This window comes from Talpa europaea (genome assembly GCF_964194135.1).
Source record: "Talpa europaea genome assembly, chromosome: 10".
Classification (NCBI taxonomy): Eukaryota; Metazoa; Chordata; class Mammalia; order Eulipotyphla; family Talpidae; genus Talpa; species Talpa europaea.
This window is the reverse complement of record NC_140077.1, coordinates 90053339-90072798: the sequence shown is the minus strand read 5'-3', so window position 1 is coordinate 90072798 and position 19460 is coordinate 90053339. Positions and strand designations below refer to the sequence as shown.

General features: G+C 43.0%; 2 protein-coding genes across 3 annotated transcripts in view; both read left to right on the top strand.

Annotated features, from left to right (window-relative positions):
* Window positions 1-2607, top strand: part of RRP15 (ribosomal RNA processing 15 homolog) — a gene marked incomplete at its 3' end in the record, with an annotated part of 29921 nt that extends 27314 nt beyond the window's left edge. The window contains exon 5 of the mRNA XM_084245700.1: window positions 2494-2607. Within this exon, the coding sequence (XP_084101826.1) occupies window positions 2494-2607 (114 nt within the window). The remainder of the gene's footprint in view (window positions 1-2493) is intronic.
* Window positions 2608-18374: 15767 nt separating this feature from the next.
* Window positions 18375-19460, top strand: part of TGFB2 (transforming growth factor beta 2) — a gene marked incomplete at its 5' end in the record, with an annotated part of 72201 nt that continues 71115 nt past the window's right edge. For both annotated transcript variants that reach the window (XM_084245961.1, XM_084245960.1), the window contains one exon: window positions 18375-18720. In XM_084245961.1, coding sequence (XP_084102087.1) covers window positions 18375-18720 — 346 coding nt within the window. The remainder of the gene's footprint in view (window positions 18721-19460) is intronic.

The following is a 19460-nucleotide window of genomic DNA, read 5'->3' as shown; positions in this document are numbered from 1 at the left end:
GATCCATTGTCATTTCTTTTTTCCCCCTGAACTACCTATTTAAAGTTGTGTCTGCATTCTGCCCTTCCCCCCTATTCTCTGCTTGTGCCCTATTCTCCTGTGCTATCCAACAGAAACTGGCCAGTGGCGTGACATCTCGAGGACTCACTCTTCGTGGGGGTCAGTCAGTGCCTGCTCTGGTGGTGGCATGTTGATAGTGGATTGGCTGTGGGTGTCTAAATGTGAAGCTTACCCCTGAGGTTGTGCAGGAATGGGTGTAAATACAAATGTGCAAGTTGTTGCATTGGCAACCACACTGATAGAGTTGTGGAGCAGGCTCTACAATGTAGGATGCTGCTTGAAGAGCAAGATCCTGGCCTTATTCTTAGAATAATCATAGAGTATCAGTTGTGTGGGGAAGGAGGAAAAGGAGAAAAGGGAAGGATGAAACTAGAAAATGTGCTATGTCATCTATAGTTTTAGGGATCGTTAGTCTGCCCCCCAAACACTTCTCATTTGTTTGATAACTCAGTATTGTGATTGAAAGCAAGCCCTAAACCCGTAGCCATGGTTTCAGTCTCATCATCTTCTGGGGTCCCTTGTTATATCAGTCAACAGCCCCCCAGGCACCCCTGGTGATACCTCATAATGCATATCCTTTCCAGGGTGATCAAGCTTTCTGCTCTTGATTGATAGGAAAGGCACCTTGTAGGGTTAGTCTCCTATAACTGATTGACCAGGGCATTCTGGTCTTGTATAGGAATGCATAACCTTGGGTAACAAAAATGGTGGCTGAACAGACTGTTTAAGATAAGCAGACCCATAGCAAGTCAGGACAGCTCTTTACTAGTCAGTACCTGTGATGACTGTACCAGGGAGCATGCAGTTTTTAGAATTTAATGGAAAACTTTCAATTACTAATTTTGCAAGCGAAGTCTTAGAATTGTTGTTTTTAAGTGGGTCTCTGTTCTTTGGGACCAGCTCTATTCTTCTTTGAGATGAGGAAATTGGCAAAGAAAATCTGGGTTGGATCAGGGGACAAGGCCTTTTATCCAGTTATCCAGGTAACTCAATCTAATAGATGCAGAAAATGTTTTAGGAATGTAGGCTTGATATTGTAGAAATGAGGAATGGAGAGGTGTTAGCGTACTCTCGTGAGCAGAGATATAAATTACTTTCCTGCTTTATTGCTCTCCTATCCGTGCAACATGAGGAGTGGAGCTGTTTTCTTGTTGGCTTTTAACTAGCGCAGATGTTTTTTATTTATGTTGGTTAAACTATAGTACAGAGTGTGCTGTGTAACTTACTGAGTCCGTGCTGAAATCTGTGCAGTCTTTAGGCTCTGTTGAAGCTCAAGACCTGCTGAACTCTGGTCCCAGGAAGCAGGAGTAGGCCAGTTGTTTGTAGTAGCATCCTACTTTTAAAATGTAATGACTATTTCAGGTCTGTTTGTTGTTACTGAAGTTTCGGCAGAATTAGATAAGTAGTATCTTGGAATCCAGAAAATGTCTTTAGTGTCCTTTTTCTTAAAATTGTATTTCATATGATTACTAGACCTCCATAAAGATAACACTGTTTCCTAACAAAGGCATGGGGTTTTGCATATTTAGAGAGATTTTTCCAACATTGTATGTCCCTGTGAATGGAATAAACAGAGCACATAGGTGTTAGCTCCACGATGACAGGGACTTTGTTTTATTCATCTCTGTATCTCCAGTGTTGAGAACAATGCTTGACACACGGTTCTCAGTGACTATCTGTGGAATGAAGAGAAGAAATCTCGGCGCTGAGATTTGCATATGTTGTATTATTTAACTAGTACCACAAGGTGGCACTGTTGTACCATGGACCCAGAGGCTGTATATCCTAAGCGCTCTAGTTTTACATAAATCCTACAAACAAACAAGATGAATTAACTACTGCTATGTTTATTGTCTGCTTCAGTTATTTATAATTTTAGCTTGTGCTTAGTCTTTTGATTGCATGATTGGAACAGGCAGTGAGATTGTAACCTAAATAAAGAACATTTGGTTCAAGCTTTGATCAAATGTTAAATGAGATTGTATCTGCAAAAGCCTAGCCTAGTGCCACATTAGTTTCCTTTTCTCTTCTATAATTTAGGTTAAAGATTCTGTTAAATATCTAGTTTTGTAATAAGTTATCGCTGAACATTAAAGCACATTGTGTGCAATAAAGCACTTTATCAGATTTTGAAAATTGTTACCAAACCTAAATTGTCCTACATTTTTCCCCCTACTGCCAAAAAAAAAAAAAAAAGATAAAATAGATATTTTGCTTCCATGATTCTTTTACGGGGTTAAAATATTTCATTAACGTGTAGTTCTTTTAATATATCTGTACATGTATGATTAGTGTATAGCTTATGATTTGTCTTGGCTTTGGCCTTGGTATAAAACTTAAGTGCTGACAAATTTTTATTTTTGTGGCTTGGACTTTTCTGTTTCCTTCTGATTAAATTGACCTTTGAATATTGGTTTCTGTCATTTTCCCCAGAGTGCAGTGGAAGCAGAAGAGGGTCCAGGATGGACGATCCTCCGGGATGACTTCATGATGGGAGCGTCCATGAAGGACTGGGACAAGGAAAGTGACGAGCCAGACCACAGCTGACCAGGGCCTGCCAGCGACCTGGACATGTGATGACATGTGATGACATGTGATGACCTGGACATGTAATTTTTTCATAGAAAAAAGTACTTCGTGCTCCAACATGAAGGACACTGTTTGTAAGAAAGCCAAAGACTTTTACTGTTACCAGCTTTCATGTTTCCCTGTTTTCACATAAACTCTGTTAAATTTATATTTTCAAACTTTGTATAGTTGTAAGCATTATTCCTCAAAACAGTTGTAAAAAGAAACATTTCTGCTGGGCCAATGAGATGGGCATTTTGCCGGGTCGTTAACAGGTTTACATGAGGGTCGTGGACATGGTTTGTTCTGATATCACCTGTGTTTCTTGAATGCAATAGCAATTCATAGTGAACATGAACTCAATCTAGTACGTTTTATCTTGCAGCTACTGACCTATATGTGTGTGGGGTTTTGTGGGGCAAGAGTTGGTTGTTTTGGTGAACTTTTGAGAAAAACTTGTGTAGTAAACTTTTAAATTATAGTGTTTGTGATTTTGGATTTATTTTTAGATATTTTGGCAAACAGGATTTAAGAAACATACAAAATCTCTATTTTATATTACTTCCTTTTCTGTGCTAAATAATACGTATAGATAAAGTCTTAGATTTATTTTAAGTTTAGGTTATTTTAGCATGTGAGATTTACTGAGGTGGAAATGCTCATGTTCAACTTCTGCGATGAGGCATGATCTGTTGGGAAGTATATTTTACAAGTTTTAGTCTCCTTTTCCCCCCTCCCTAAATATCTGAGTCAGCTTAGCTCTCCCGTGTGCACTGATGGGGAAGGGCGGGGGGGGGGGCAGCAGGTAGTCTGCAGCAGAATGCCACCTCTGCGGTGAGATTGATGCCCTCACCTCTGGGTTCAAGATTTTTCAGTCAGGTGATTTTTGGTGTCTAGCTGTTAAACAATTAAACAAAAGAGAAGAGGAAGTAATTTAATATCATTCTAAAATGTCTGTGAAACTGGACCTCCTATCTGAAGTTTATAGGAGAATGATTTAACATTTGGGATCTGTTGCTTTCTTCAAGCTCCTTCTCTCTCTACAGCTTGCTGTAGTAAGAATGCTCCCTCCTGTTGCCCACCCGCACATACTTCCATCTGTTAGGTATTGCGGGGTAGCCCTCTCCCCAGCCCTGTGCTAGCAGAGATGTTTATGCTTCAAATCCATCTGAGTATTACAAGTGTTAAATAACTGAAGTTAAATTAGCCCACAGCCTGGTATTTGTGACCATAAAGGAAGGTGCCCTTCTAAGTTATCAAGTGATCAAACCAGCAGAACTCAAAACGCATGTTTGTATTGACCCCAGCTTTTGAACTTTTGAGTCTTACTGAATTATGGAACTGCCATTCTTTTGGTGTAATATAAATAAACGTGAGCAGGTTCCTCGGTAGTGTTACGGGAGCGCCGAATACCCCAGTGTAACTGAATACAGATATTTCTATATAAGCCAACATGTAGATAATTTTGTAAAGAATTATTTGTAGCACTTAAAAACGTTTTTTTCCTCCCCCAAATTAAAGATACTTTATTTTTTGCTATGAATCTATGTCTGGATCATACTAAAACTTTACCAAAATTCCGCTGAATAGAACATTTGAGTGGTAGGAATGGGTGAATTACTTCTCATTTATGAAAAGTTGTTTTAAAATGTATTCATTGTATAATCCTTGGTTTAAACATTTTTTTAAAATTGAACAGTTTTCAAAATGAAAGTAAGGAAGAGAATGTTCAAACATATTTTCTCCTTTCAAAAATTATTTTATTCCAAAATAAAACTTGAGTTGCCAGTATAAAAAAAAAAATCACTATGTTTGCTGACTGTATATATATATATATATATATATATATATATATATATATATATACACACACACACACATTTCATGAAACAGTTTTTAACCATAAAGCTGTGATTAGTTTGTATTATTTCTACATCCTGATTATAAAAGTTTTAAGCAAAATACCACCACTTATAAATAAGCATCTAAAGATGAGCACATAATTGTAGACTAAATGACTCTCCTCAACTGAACATTTTAAATAATGTAGCTCTGTCACCTTTACCCTAAATATTTTATTGACATTAAATTCACTAATATCAATCAGATGAATAATTTCATCTTCCTATTTTGTCTTTGTGTTCTTTAAGGAGGAGGGAAAAAAGAATTGCATCCCCCGTTTGCCTAAATATAAGAATGTTGGGGTTTTATTTTTGGTGGCTATTTCAGGTAACAGGCTAATGAAGAGGTTATTTTTATTTGTTTAGAAGGAACTAGGGAAAATAACTACCAGCTTACTAGTTCCTGGGTATTATATTCCCTTACCTGGCTGTTTAGATGGCTGGGCAGATGCTTAGTGTTGAGCACTAAGTCAAAGTCAAAGATAATACTGTTTAGGGCTGAAAGCAACTTAGGAACATCTTGGTCGTTGAGCTTAGTACTTTACATGTAACTGGAGCATGAATTAATTACCTAGAATTCTGCAGAGATCAAGGTTTATTCTACTCATTGGAAATCACTTCTTGGAATCCCCATGGATGGAATAGTTTGAGACTCACTTTCAGAACATAGGCTGTAAAATGATTCAGTAAGAGTTTCTGGGAGGTTTATCTGGGGATAAAGTCAAGTTCTTAAAAATATTTTGTCTTTTGTAACAAGTGGGTGAGAAGAGAAAGTTTAAATCTGGAAAACAGGGCTTTTCAGTGTGTTTTTAGTGCATAGGAATGTACCTAATATTCAGTGGCCACCCCCATATTAATCCTGATACCTGTACTAGTCTCGAGGACATGGGAGCACAGAGCTTCATTCAAAAGCTCTTTGCCTCCAGTTTCTAGATGCCTCAGTAAGCCCTGAGGTTGAAGTGTGAAGGGACAAGCTGAAGACATAAGCTGTATTAAAGGACTCATGGTATCTAAGAAAAGGACTGTCAAGGAATCTTCAAAGAATATAAGTATTTCTATAAAAGAGATAGTAGAAAATGAAATCAGTAAGTTGGCACTTTTGCAACCTTTGGATAACTTTTCTCTTTGTATGTACTTGTGTTTTGTTATTTCATTATAGGTTTTTGGTAACATTAGGTACGGGGGGCTTGAGCCCTAGGTGAGATGGGATAGGCTTTTTAATGACTATGGTGCCATCGCTGTGTGAATTACATGGGCATGTTTGTGCCACATGAATTTCACTCTTTCAACCAACATTTGAAAATTCAGTAAATATATTTTTAACCATTTGCAATTTCTTTTTTTTTTTTTTTAAAGATTTATTCATGCATACAAGAACGGGGTACAGGCCAGATGTGCAGGAGGATGAGAGGATTCACCAGAGACAGAGCGGGGAACAGAACAGGCAGACTGACTGAAATACACTGCTGAGGGAGCAGCGGGCAAGACAGGAGAGGTCTGCTGCGCCATGTGGGTATCTCCCCGGCCGGCCGGATCAAACCCGCACTGCAGAGGCTGTGGACAGACAGCTTCACAGTGCTGCGCTCAACCACCTGCGCCGCCAGGGAAGCCCCATTTGCGACTTCTTAAGGAAGCATGTGTGTGTGTGTGTGTGTGTGTGTGTGTGTGTTTCTCATACTTCAGGAGGGTGGAAAACCAAACTCTGGGTGCCTTCGCTGCTAAGGGTCCTTTTCCTGCTGTGTGCACAGCTGATCCCTGCGCTATCAGTGTCCCTTCCTACAAGCCACTGGTCCCGTTCACCAGAGCTCCACCCTCAGTACCTAGTTACCTCACAAAGAGTTTACCTCTAAAATACCATCACTTTGCAATTTAGGGCTCCCAAATATGATGGGGGGGGGCATACATTCATTCAATCCACAGCAGCATATAAAATAGCAAATAGTACATTTCTACCTTATGTGTAGAGCACCTTCAGCCACTGTTGTTTCTTAACTTTCCCAACATAATTATATACAAAGTAAACCATGTACCTTGAGTTAATAAAGCACCCGTTCCAGAAACTGCTAGAATCATTTGAGTAATGATACTGCTTATAACAAAATTATCACTTTCCTCCTGTAAAGGCCAAAATGTTGAATCTCCTCTTCCTTTTTTAGAGTTTCTGCAGTAAGACCTCATGGTATGATTTGGATAGTGTGGCAATTTGGTATCACAGTGATAATTTGAACTAAATCAGATATCTGCCCGGACTTTAAAAATATTTGCTAAAGATAACCTTTTAAAAGTTAAAATGAAAGCTAAATTAGTATGTTAGAATAATGAAACTCATCCAAAGCTGTGGACAGATGAATTGGTTGGTGTGCTATCTATAGGTTAACTGTGGGGGGAGAGGGGTGTTTTTCAATGAGGGAAGAAAATTCAGGTGGCTCTTTCCTACAGCTCATCTGTGGGGATCTCTGTGACAGACAGCCCTGTCCCCTGGAGTGTGAGTGATAGGCCTACTCAGTCAGGCCCTGCAGAAGTTATGAGTACGAAGACTATTTGAGGTGAATTGGCAGTATGAACACATTTTGGAAACAGGAGAGAGAACGACTCCATGCCTACAAAAAGCTCTCTCATTCCTTCCCCAAGAAAACAGGAGTCTGAACTTTGGCCAGCTGGAGAGATGAATCTTACTGACTCCTGCAGCAAAGGTAGGCCTGGTGAACATTTTTGCCGGCTGAGCTTTTCTGAAACTTGATGAAATGTATTAATCGAGAGGACCTCTGAGCAGATTTGGAAGTAGAATGGTGTTTGAGGAGCCGATAAAAAATTTAGAATCAGTGACTGGTGTTTCACAAAAGGCTAAGCGCTGTTCTGAACCAAATCAGAATGTTAAAGATTGACGATACATTCTAACAATCCTTAAATAATTTTAGTTTCTCCAGAGAGTGCTTACCAGCTTAGAGTATCCCATTCATATTTTTTATCTAGTCTACTAAGCATGATTTCAGAAAGTTAGGATGGGTTTTTTATCTTGATGTGTGATGAACCTTGTGTTCAAAAGACATGCCCCAGAGACCGTCACAGCATGTTTTATTGAGTGTCTAGTCCTGTGTGGTCACCTCACTCTTCTTGTTCTCCTTCCTCAATAGCACAAGTATGTATTAATTTCAGATGCTCTTAGATTTTCATCTGAGTAAGTAAGCAAGGATTCTATTAGAAGAATGGCTGTAATTCCTTATAATTTTAGTTTCTAAGTCCCATGATGATGGCACTCCATGATGATGGGTGTGTTTTATTTCTCTACTGGCCATTGTAGCATTTCAAATGTGGCTAGTGATGCAAAGGAAGTGAATTTTTAACTAAATTTTCATTGGTGACCTGCCTAATACGAAGAGAAAAAAATTGCAAAGCATATATTTTGTACAATAAAAATAAATTTGGGGATCATAAGTCTATATTGAGTTTTTCCCATTAAATTTTAGAGATACAATTTCAGCATTCTAAAAATACTGACAGTTTCATTGATGAGGTTATTACTTGTCTCTTTCCTTTTTATTTTGGAAAAGATACTTTGCTTAATAATTACATTATTGCCCGAGGTAACCACTGTTACCTTCATTTTTCAGTGTTCTCATCTGCAGCTTTCAGAATTAACACACCAAACTTTAAATCTTAATACTGTACTCGAAAAGAGGATGTTTCTGGTGTACTAGAAGGAGCAGCGTGAGAACTGTCAGAGCAGCAGAATCTGATACCATCTAAGTTGCATGAAATCCCAAACTTTGCACTCAGATTGGGGAGCCTCCTTATTTAGGTTTCCTGAAGTGCCTGCAGTGTAGGACCCGAGAGTTGTCCAACACCTCCAGACTTCCAGAACACACCCGATATCCTGCCAGAGCCAATGCAGGTTGCAGATTTGGGGGCGGTGGGGTGGGGCAGGGACCAAAAAAACAGAGCACAATGAGCATTATTAGCACAACAAGTTCAAAATGATGAGGTGTTAACCACATTTGTATAAATAACAGTTTCTCTAACCCCTGCATCATTATCCTGCATTTTTAATGCAGCAATTCATAAACATCAAAGCAGGCACATCAAATTTGTGTGGGGTCAGGACCTTTGGCTGAGCCCAGAGACAGCTGAGAGCTGCGACCTCTGCGTGGGTGGCCTTGCAGCTGCTGGTTCCCCCGGGGCGACTGGACAGTTGCCGCTTAGTGCTTGCGAAACCAGACTTGGGTCTTTGATATAAAAGCACCCCCTCCCTCTGAATGGACATAAACAGTGGGTGGATATCAGATCTGAAAACATCATCGAGGTGACCAGATGCAGCCATAGCCCTGAAACCCTGAGATACCCGAAGCCTAACAGCGGCTGTTCCTGCTGTTGGTCTTCGTGCAATAACACTGGGCGCTCAAGTGCGTTTATATAAAAGCTCAGAGTCCAAAAGTTTCAAGTAATAGTGTCCTCTGAAAATGGCAAGAAGCCAGGAATAATTACACCACATGACACACAACTGCCCTAATTTGGTTCTTAGGACCTGCTACTCTCTTTGATAAGTGAGAATATATATACATTAGGCAGTTTTTGAGATAGGAGCCTTCACTGGCAGACGACAACAGAATTTTGGAATCAAAGCTGAGTTCAGAGTTCAGGTAGCCCTTATACTAGCTCTGTGTCCTTGACACCCTGATTTCCTCAACCTTTGAAGCCAGCATGGAAATCTGGTGGAGGGATGTATTGTGGGACCAGAAGGATTTGAGTGATGTCTGCAGTGTGTCTAGCACAGCTTTGGAGGAAGCCTCAAGAATGTTCTCTTGTTCATCTGGGGAACTGAGTGCTATGCCTGGAGATGTGTCACTCATCTCCGACTTAACTGTAAAGCTCCTCTTTTAGACCAGGGACACCACCCCCCCTCCCCATTGGAAGTTTAAAGTGCGTCAGAGTATGTACTTATTGAGTACTAATAACTCTACTTCTGGAACCCTCCTCAGGAAAAGATCTTGATTACCAAAAGAAAAGCTTTGTAAAGAGCGTTACAGTATTTATTGGTTTAATCTAAGGCACAGTAAGTATGAGTTGAGTGATAGGACACGGATGTGAACGTTAGTGCTTCCCCGTTGCTGCTGCCCTTGCTGGCAGCCCTTAAGGGCACTTGCCAGTAAATAATACACGAACTGAAAATGTAAGAAACAAATGGTGTAAAATCTTTTTTAAGAAGTCCATCTGGAAAGACAAATCTGACACTTAAGATCCTGACATACAAAAAGCTAGTAGAACTTTCTGGGTTGATATGGAGAGGACTGAATGAAGAGTATGATTTGCTTTTAAATTTTACTAACTACTTTGCTTAGAATATTGAACAAATACACACAAAAAGCTCTTTACCTCTCATGTATCTCTACTGCTCCTCTGTGCCCTCTTGATTAATAAAAATCTATTTTGAAATGAGGACCTCTTTTTTTGGATTTATTTAGAAATCAGGATTGCCATTTTGCTTTCATGCATCTTGTTTTGATAGTCTCATCAGTCAATCAAATAGAAAAAGTTGGAAAAGAACAAATAGGAAAATTTGGAAAAGTAATAACAGCAAATCCTTACATGGTGTTTATTATGTGGCAGATTCTGCTTATGGTTTATAATCTCCTTAACTCGTACTGTCTTCTTAATAGCCCTATAATGTTGGTGCTGCCATTGTCCCCAAGACACAGGTTGGAAGCTGGCGGTAGATTAATTTGCTGAAAGTCACAGCCAATATGGTCAAGTCCAAGCCCAAGTGGCAGAGCAGCTATACACAAGAGTGAGTCCTTATGTTTTAGATGATATTTATATCTTATTAATGAGATTCTAGAAATTGAACTTTGCTCTGAACAAATGAACGGGCATGTCCTGTTCTTTGGTCAGTTACCTACGATAGGAACCGATGATAAGTGGAAAATAGAAGCAGACACCACATATCAAAAGATGAAAATTTTCCAGGCATTGGCATTTAGAATTTGAAGTAGCATATCCCCCTAACCCCCACCCCAGGCTTCATTTTGATTGTTAATGTCAGTTTATTATACAGTGTACTTGGAGAATTTATTATAGTGTTTGAGTATGTCTGGTAACTTCACATTAGTTTTCTGGATGCTGCAGAAATGAAACTATTGTAACTAGCAGAGTGGTGGCCCATGATTTTGTCTGTAGGATGTGACTTTGCTCCTTTTATCACTATCATACATTTTGTCCATAAGCTGCTTTTTGCTATTTTATGACATCAGATGACTCAAAAAGTGTCAGTGCTGACATTTTGCTATTAGATATTCCAAGTAAGCTTTAGAAATGAAGACTAGATTTTACCTTTGAGTATTGTTGACTGGAGCAGACAACAGGCAACTAACACTTTAAAGAAATTCCATTGTTCCTGATCTTTTCCCATACATACCTGTTTTCCCATATATATGTGAAATAATAGTTTTCCTTTTTTATCAAATAGTGACATTAGTCTGAAAAAGAGAAGATAAATGGAAAATATTCTTAGGGTGAAACTGCTAAACATGTCAGAGTGTGAAAATATTATACAGCAAAATGATACTGTACTCCCAGTGAGGTGAATACTCAGAGAAGATAATCACAAGTTGGCTTACTCCATATAGAGACTTGTAAGCCATACCCCTGCTCTCCAGTAGGTGGCATGAGTCAGGCTATTTTAGAATTCTAGATTAAAAAATCTTTTTCCCACAACCAGATGAGTGTCTAGTTTCTGAACAATCAGTGCTGCCACAGGATTGATTAGATTTAATTGTCCTTTAATGATCTTAATTAATGTGACATTGAAAAACAAAGACCTCTTAAAGAAACCAAGAACAAAACTTGTTATCTCTAATAACCAGGCAGCCAGAATCATCTGTATATGGCTGACATCTCTTCAGGTCATAGCACACACACCCATTTTGGGATTTATTTCTTTGGCGTGTGGTAAACAGCTTGCCATTTGATAGAAACCGTAAAGGTACCGCCTTTGTGCTTACAAGGACACAGATAGAACTGCGGAATCTAAGAAAAAAGCAGAAATCGTAGAACTCTGAGTCCCAAAAATGTTCACATTCACCAGAAACAAGTCTTGCATGTAGTAAAGTTAACTTCCCAGGTGTCGGTGTGACGTGAAGCCCTTACTGTTCTTACTGTGCAAAAAGTACTAAGTGGCCCGCTCTCCAAATGGCACATAGGAACGTGCTGTTCCGGACACTGAAATAGGAAGGGGACAGAATTCATTTTTATACTTTTCAAATTCTTTATCCATTGTTTTTTTTTTTTTCCTTCATTGACAAATGGTTGGACTTTACACAGAATAGATGAAATGCATGCTCATCCCCAGCCTTCATCTTCTTCCTTCTTTCCTTCCTTCCTTGAGGGACTTTCATGCCACTCAAAACCAGGTTACCCAAGTCCCTGTGAGGGGCTTCCTATTTTGGGGTGCATATTTTTACCAACTCTACAATCGTACAAGTATTTTCAAAAGGAAGCTCTGATGATGATTATTCTAATCTGCAGTACAGGCAAAGAGGGAAAAGGCTGGGAAAATTGATGACTATTGTAACTAAAAGAAATGCATGTCTGACTGATGTTACAGATTCCAAGTTTAAAGTAGCTCCGTTTAAATAGGGTAAGTGGGACTGCCGCAATATGTTTACGAATGGCATCCTCTTTTCTCTCGAATGTGCTCAGGTTTGTGTGATAAATTATATGTTCAACCCTAGTTAAAAGAACTTTCTTGTCTAAGACTTGAAACAAACATCACTAAAGTTTGTGGTCATTATTCTGCAGTTTTACAAATCCTAACGACCCATTTGACTTTGCTTTTAAACAGATTTCTTAAAGCATACTTATACTTTGCTTCTTAAAATACTTATTTACTGCTTTTCCATTCTAACAAAAAAAACTACATCAAGGTTTTCTTTGAAGGTGTAATTACAATTTCCTCTTGGCTTTTGTTTTATTTTTCTTTTTTCACTGCAGCATGATTGAGGCAACAGAAAAGCAAGGTTGTTGGGAATATAAACGGGCGGTGTGACGAGTGGAAATTTACCTATTCGGAGTTGGACAAAACCTATGAAGCCCGCTGAAAGGATGACAAATTCACTCAAAGAGCACATGTCTTAAAAACTAAAGGTTACTCTATGTTTTTACCCTCATCTGTCTTCCCGTTCCCTTCCTCACCTCTTGTTTTTATTGTGACAATACTTGTCCCTCTTCCTCTCTCCTTGAAACCTAATCCTGGTTCCCTGCTTAGGATGTGTGTCTGGGGACAATGGACTGGTGGGTGAGTGTAGTGGGAGAGGGATGGTTAGGTGCGTATGCGCCTGCTTCTTTTCCTGAAAGTAGGATTTCTGTAAGTCAAGAATTAAACTACCCTGAAAACTAAGGAAAATTCTGCCGCCTTCTTTTTTTATCAACATCAGTATTTTATTAAGCCTATATCCAAGTTTAACTACCCGACAACTGTCCCCATATGTTCATTTATTTATATCAGTCGCTAATGTTATTTTTATCAGTCACTAAATGCTATTTATATCAGTCATTAAATGCTATTTCAGTGAATGAATTTCACCAGGGGGCAGAAGCCAGAAACTGATGGGGGGGGTGGAGCCTGAGAGGCAGGCTCCCAACAAAGACCTCCCTCCTCAGGGACTGGTCTCAGGGCAAGCAATAGGCCAGCAGCTAATTATATGTCCAAAGGGTCAGACTACAGTGCCCACGGTATATCACAGATCACTTCATAAAGCCTCACAACCCGCTGCTGTGCTTCCTCTCACCTAGTCCCTGTCTCTTAGCTTTGAGCACATCCATTGTTCCCTCTTTCTCCTTATCAGTTCATTCTTAGATTGACCTATAGCTACAAGATAGAGAATGGTCTTGGCTTGGGGGTTGGAGGGATGGGGGTACTGATCACTCCACTATAGGATTCTGAGAACAGAAAGGTGTTGAGCTCTGCATGCAGAATCGGAGACAAAATTTGTTACAGACCAAACATTTTTTGATCAAAGACAAAATTGGAAGGAAAAAAAAAGGTTTTTGCTCTATCTTCCCATTTTACATGTACCAAATGTCACAATTTACATTGAAATGTAATCAATGACAGGAGTCCCCTGTATTTCTTTTTCCCACCTCCTGGATTTCATGTTTGAAGCCATTATGGGAGGCTTTCAGGATCATTACAAATGGAGTTATTCTTTCATCAGTGTTTGCACAGAGACCTGGGTTATGATCTCTTGCCTGTGCTCTGTGGGGTAAAACTCCAGGACAGGGAGTCCTAGTTATCTTGATCTCAGACATTTGTTTAGCCTCTTGTAGGAACGCCATATCACTTAAGTGCCCAGGCCCATTAAGTGAGCAGAGAGCAGAGAAGGGCTAGTGGCTGAAAAAGCTGTACCTTCTACCTTTCTGATCAGGATAACACAATTCCATCTCAGCCTGTAAAGTCAATCTTGAATTTGGACATTACTAAACTTGGGCAGCCATTCATGATTCTGTTCACCAAAAGTCCATTTTCTTGTCCTTTCTTCCTACAATTACTGGGGACAAAATATTGTCATGTTTAAAAGTCCTCAATGACCATGTACCTCAACAGAGCCCACTAGGAGACTCAACCATGAAATAAATCCTGACAGGTGTCTCCTTGGGTTTTTCATCTGCTTGTATCTGAGGAACACAGAGTCCCCGTGTGTTTTCTTATTCCAGAAAAAAAGGAAGATGAGATGAGAGAGGGTGAGCTAATGGTGGTGACACGTGAAGAGCAGGTAAAGTGCCAGGTTGTGTGACAGGTGTGACACCATCTCGCGCTGTTGGCACTGAGTGTTCCGCCTCACAAAGGAAGAAACTGACACAAAATGAGTAACTGTGCCAGGATCATGAAGCCAGAAAGTGACTGAAATTTGAACTCGAAAAAAATGTACCTCTGCAAACTACTCTTTTAACCCCTCTATTCTCCTGCTTCCTTTGGCCAATCAGGACTGTCTACACTGCTTAGATAACTTTTGGGGTGGTCAGGAGAACTGGCGCCTCTCCAGGAGTTAAAGAGGCTCTACCATGAGCACGTGTCAAGTCCCCAGCGCATTGGGAGATTTCACAACTGTAGTCAATGTTTACATCTTGAACATGGACATTAAACCATTCCTAGAGCCCTCCAAAAGCAGGGAGGATCCATTTATGCATCTTGCCCTTTCTGCCCTCAAAGGAGCACTCACCTGTGCAGGAGGATTCCTCTCCTGCTTACGATGCTACACTTCCTACCAGCCAGCAGATTTCCCAGCTCTCCCAGGGCTTTGGGGAAATTAAAAACAGCCTCTTAAAACAGGTCAAGGGTCTCAGAGGTTGTTAAGTAAGTGGTGTGTTCAAGGAGCTAAGTATTAGAGACAACGTGTGTGTGTTTATGTTGGGGAGGGAGGTATTGTCAAAAGAATTTATGGCTTAGGTTGTTGTCTTAGAAGTGATGTAGATGGACTTTTGCTGCTCTCTCCACATCTAATCTGCATCCTCGTAAGCTCAGGTGTGTCTATACCGAGAAGGTCGCTGCCCTGGCTCAAGGGGAGGCGGGCGCCAGGTCCTCGGCAGAGTGTGGCATCATCAGTGACAGCACTCTGAGGCCTCCAGCCCTATTCCAAAGCACCATCTTCACGCCTCCGGGTCGCAGACAGCTCCTTCCCTGTGCTCTATGACTGCCCCAATGTAAGAATGTTCTCTTGCCTGCTTCATGTACAGGTGGGTTACTGGGACTCTTGAACATCTAGAGGTTTCTAGAAGAAACCTCTAGCCCCAAAGAAGCTCCTCTTGATTATATTTTGCCTAGACTCTTGGAAGAGCTGCTGGTTATCGAACTCCTTTCAAGTTGCTTCAATTTGAAATTGGCCTCAAGAAAAAGAAACTGCTGATAAATCACCTCTAGAATTATTCTGAAGTAGCTTGGAACAAGTCATTTACTTCAGAGTTTTCCAAAATGTGTTAATAGAGAGAAAATTCCAAGCTCAGGGGAATTTGGAATATGCTGGTTTGAAAGAGTTGAACAGTTCGCTGCAAGATTCTCAGAGGCTTTAAGTGATGTTAGGAGTTGAAAAATCTGTAAGGGGAATAGAGTGCACTTGCTCTCTTCCAAATATACATCACCAGAACCCCTGTTTGCCAGACCTAGGGGCCTGAAGCTGGTGATTTTTAGTACAGAATCGGTGAGAACAGAGGCAAAGCATCTTGACCGAATTTCAGCTCAACCCCTGACTTGGGTCTGAGCAAGACCCATAACCTATTGTCCACTCCTCACTGGCAAATAAGAGTAATTACAGTAATACACGCTTTCTAGGTAGTATATGACCATGTATATGACCGCGTTACTAACTGGAATATGTGTTAGCTATTGTTACTTGTACTGCTCATACAGCCCTAGGCCCCATGCACATGTACAATGTAAGTTCCAAGTCAGAGAAGGTCCCCAATGACTTTCTGCAATAAAAGGAACATCTGAACTACAGAATAATATAGAGACTTTGAGTTTGGCGGAAAATTCAACAGTTTCCAGTTTCAATCATCTGTGCAGTCGGCAAGTGCACGGAATCAAGATGAAATGAAAATGTTGACTTTGAGTAACTAAAGGTAAAAGGGAAAAGTGAATAGTGGCAAGAATTATTCTGTGTTCCTCTAACTTGGACTAGGATGAAATCGAAAATGCCAGGTCAAGTGTGGCACAGAACCGGAGCCTCACACTCGCGTCCGGCTCCCTGGATGTGTGCCATGGAAAGAATGAGGTGGTCGCCGGTGTCTGGCGGGGGAAGAAGGTGAAGAGAAAGCCATCAAGAATGGCTCCGGCAGCAGAGAAAGGCTATCTGTTTATTCACTCAGACGGCAAGACAAGCAAATAGACTTCATTCTCCAGGTGAAAAAGATGGAGCTCTGTGTTCAGCAGGTCCCCGTCAAATGAAGGAGGAGACTAGACCCAAATATGCTGAGATCAGCCTAGGGACAGGGTGTTATTCACATGTTATGGAAACTCAGAAAATGATTCCATGAAAAGGTAGGAGGTGATTCCTAGATTGGAGAGGACTAGGCTTGGTGTTGGCCTGGCCCTAAGTAACTGCAGAGATTGGGGGGGGGGGGAGAGAAAGGGGGAAGAGAGAGAGAGAGAGAGAGAGAGAGAGAGAGAGAGCAGAGCGAGTGAGCTTCCATCCCAGAACAAGTGATTCGGGTTTGGGAAACAGAGTGAGCCACGCTCAGTAGAAACGGGAGGTTTGCTAGCTTGTCCTTCAGCAGACCGGTCCAAAATGACTATATAAAGTAAATACCGTAAATCATTGTTGTCAGGGCGCACACGCCACCTCCTGCCCCCTCCCCCATGCTCCCCCTCCTTTGCGCACCCCCTCGACCGCTCAGGGCCAGCAAAGGAGGTCTGAGCAAACGAGAGGACTTCTGACTGTAATCCTAGCACGTCACTTTGTTGAAGGCAAACACGTGGTTCAGAGAGAACTTATAAATCTCTCCTCCCAGGAAAGATCGTGATGTTATCTGCTGGCAGCAGAAGGTTCGCTCAGAGGGGAGCTCCGGAAGCTTCCGACGAGAGAGAGAGAGAGAGAGAGAGAGAGAGAGAGAGAGAGAGAGAGAGAGAGAGAGAGAGAGAAGCAAGTGAAAGAAGCATGGAGAGGGGATGGAGAACGTAGGATAACGGTCTAGGGAGGCAGTGGGAACCAGCCGCGGAGGGGCTGCCTGCCTGCAGAAAGGCGAGAGAAGGAAGCAGGACTGGGTGCATTTCAGGTTGCCAAGTGCCTACCTACCCGAAGCGAGGAAGTGCAAGTAGGAGAGAAACCAGGAGAGGGTGGGAGCCCAAGGGAACCCCTTCGCCACGCCCTTAGGAATAAAGCCCCCCCAAGTCAGCGGTCCCGGGGGCTGGCAGGGGCGAAAGCCACGGCGGCGGCAGCGGGTCGTCGGTCGCGGGGTTGGCGTTTGGAGCGAGAGGCGCAGGAGGAGCAGGAGGAGGAGGGAGCTGGAGGCTGGACGCACGGGCCAGCGGCGGCGGCAACGTGGAGTAACCCGCCGGGGTGGAGGCCACAGCGCGCAGCTCCCGGAGCCCGATCGTCGCCTCCTCGGCACCTCCGCGGCCCGGCAGGACCCGAGCGCGCCCCGAGCACCCCGCGCCGCGCACCCGCCTCCCCGCGGCGCGCCCGGCTCGCCCCCAGCGCGCGCACACGGACACACACACACTCACACACGCACACACGCGCACACACGTGTGCGCCCCGGCGGTCCCGAGCTGCGGCTGCTCCTGCTCGCGGCGCCGCGGTGGAAGGCCGGGCCGCCCGGCTCCTTCTTTAAATATATAAATTCCCGCCGGGCCAGCCCGGGGGCCCCCTGCAGAGCCCCGGAGCCCCTCCCGCCGCCGCGCCAGCTGCCAGCCCCGGGACCTTGTCCTCTCTTCCCTTTTGGCCGGAGGAGCCGAGTTCAGATCCGCCACTCCGCGTCCGAAACTGACACACTGAACTCCGTTTCCTCCTCTTAAATTCATTTCTGCCTCCGAGACACTCGTCTTGTTTCCCTCCCCCATCTCGGCGCTCCCAGGAAACTTTATCCTGCTCCCCAAAGTTAGGGTTCCCCCGGCCCCTCGTGCATTCCTATTTCCACTTTGGAAACGACTTGCCGCTTCTTTTTAAAGGAATTCCAGCAAGCTCCTTTTTTTTTTTTTTTTTTCCCTCTTGGACTTTGACGCTCGATGGTTTGCAAAAGTTTGGCATTAAAAAAAATATCTACCTGATCTGTACTTTGAGAGTTGTTGGTTTCTTTTTTACCCCCCGACCTTTTTTTTTTTTTCCACTTAAAAAAAAGTTTTCCACCTTGAAAAAAAAAATGCACTACTGTGTGCTGAGCGCTTTTCTGCTCCTGCATCTGGTGACGGTGGCGCTCAGCCTGTCTACCTGCAGCACGCTCGACATGGACCAGTTCATGCGTAAGAGGATCGAGGCCATCCGCGGGCAGATCCTGAGCAAGCTGAAGCTCACCAGCCCCCCAGAAGACTATCCCGAGCCCGAGGAAGTGCCCCCGGAGGTGATTTCCATCTACAACAGCACCCGGGACTTGCTCCAGGAGAAGGCGAGTCGCAGAGCGGCTGCCTGCGAACGCGAGAGGAGCGACGAGGAATACTACGCCAAAGAGGTTTACAAGATAGACATGCCGTCCTTCCTGCCCTCCGAAAGTAAGTGCTGTTTTTTCCCTTCCATTTCGAGGTTCAGCGTTGCTCTCAACCCCCCACCTCCTCCGGGGCTCGCCCTTCTCTCTCCAGGTCTCCGTTCGCTCTCCCCCTGCTGTCCTTCGTCCTACCCTCTCCGTCCCCAGTGTGGGCTTTGGGGACCTTAGGCTCGAAAACATTGACCTTAGACTTGATTTTTCTCCCTGTCTCCCTGCCCCCCACGCCTCCGTCCTTTCTCAGGCGTGATTCTGGTCTCCTCTCCCCCGAAAATTCTTCCCTCCGCCACCAGCTAGGAGTCTACTCTCCTCTGTCAACCCTGGGGCGCCCCCGGGGACAGAGCTGCTCCGGGAAACCTGGGGAGGTGAGCCGTCTCGGCTCCCATTGGCCTGGAGTCTCCCTCGGAATCCGGTGCAAGAAGGGTTAAAAAAAAGGGGTTCAAAAGTAGCCTCTCCAGAAGGCGCCCCTTTGCGTGAGGACCTGTGGGTTCCCCCAGCTTTCGCTATTGTCTCTAGCTCCCCTGAAATGTCAGCACCGACAAGACAAAACCCGATTTGGAGACCCTTAGGGAAACCTACCGACAACCCTCAGCTTGGAATCTGTGGCCCTTTACATCCCCCCCGGGCCAGAGCTTCCAACCCGGTCCCTCCCTTTTGATTTCACCTGGAGCGGTAGAAAAGACAGCCTAGTTTCTGACGACTAGAAGGGATTTTACTTCATGCTGTTTTCCAGAATTCCTCCAAACCTGC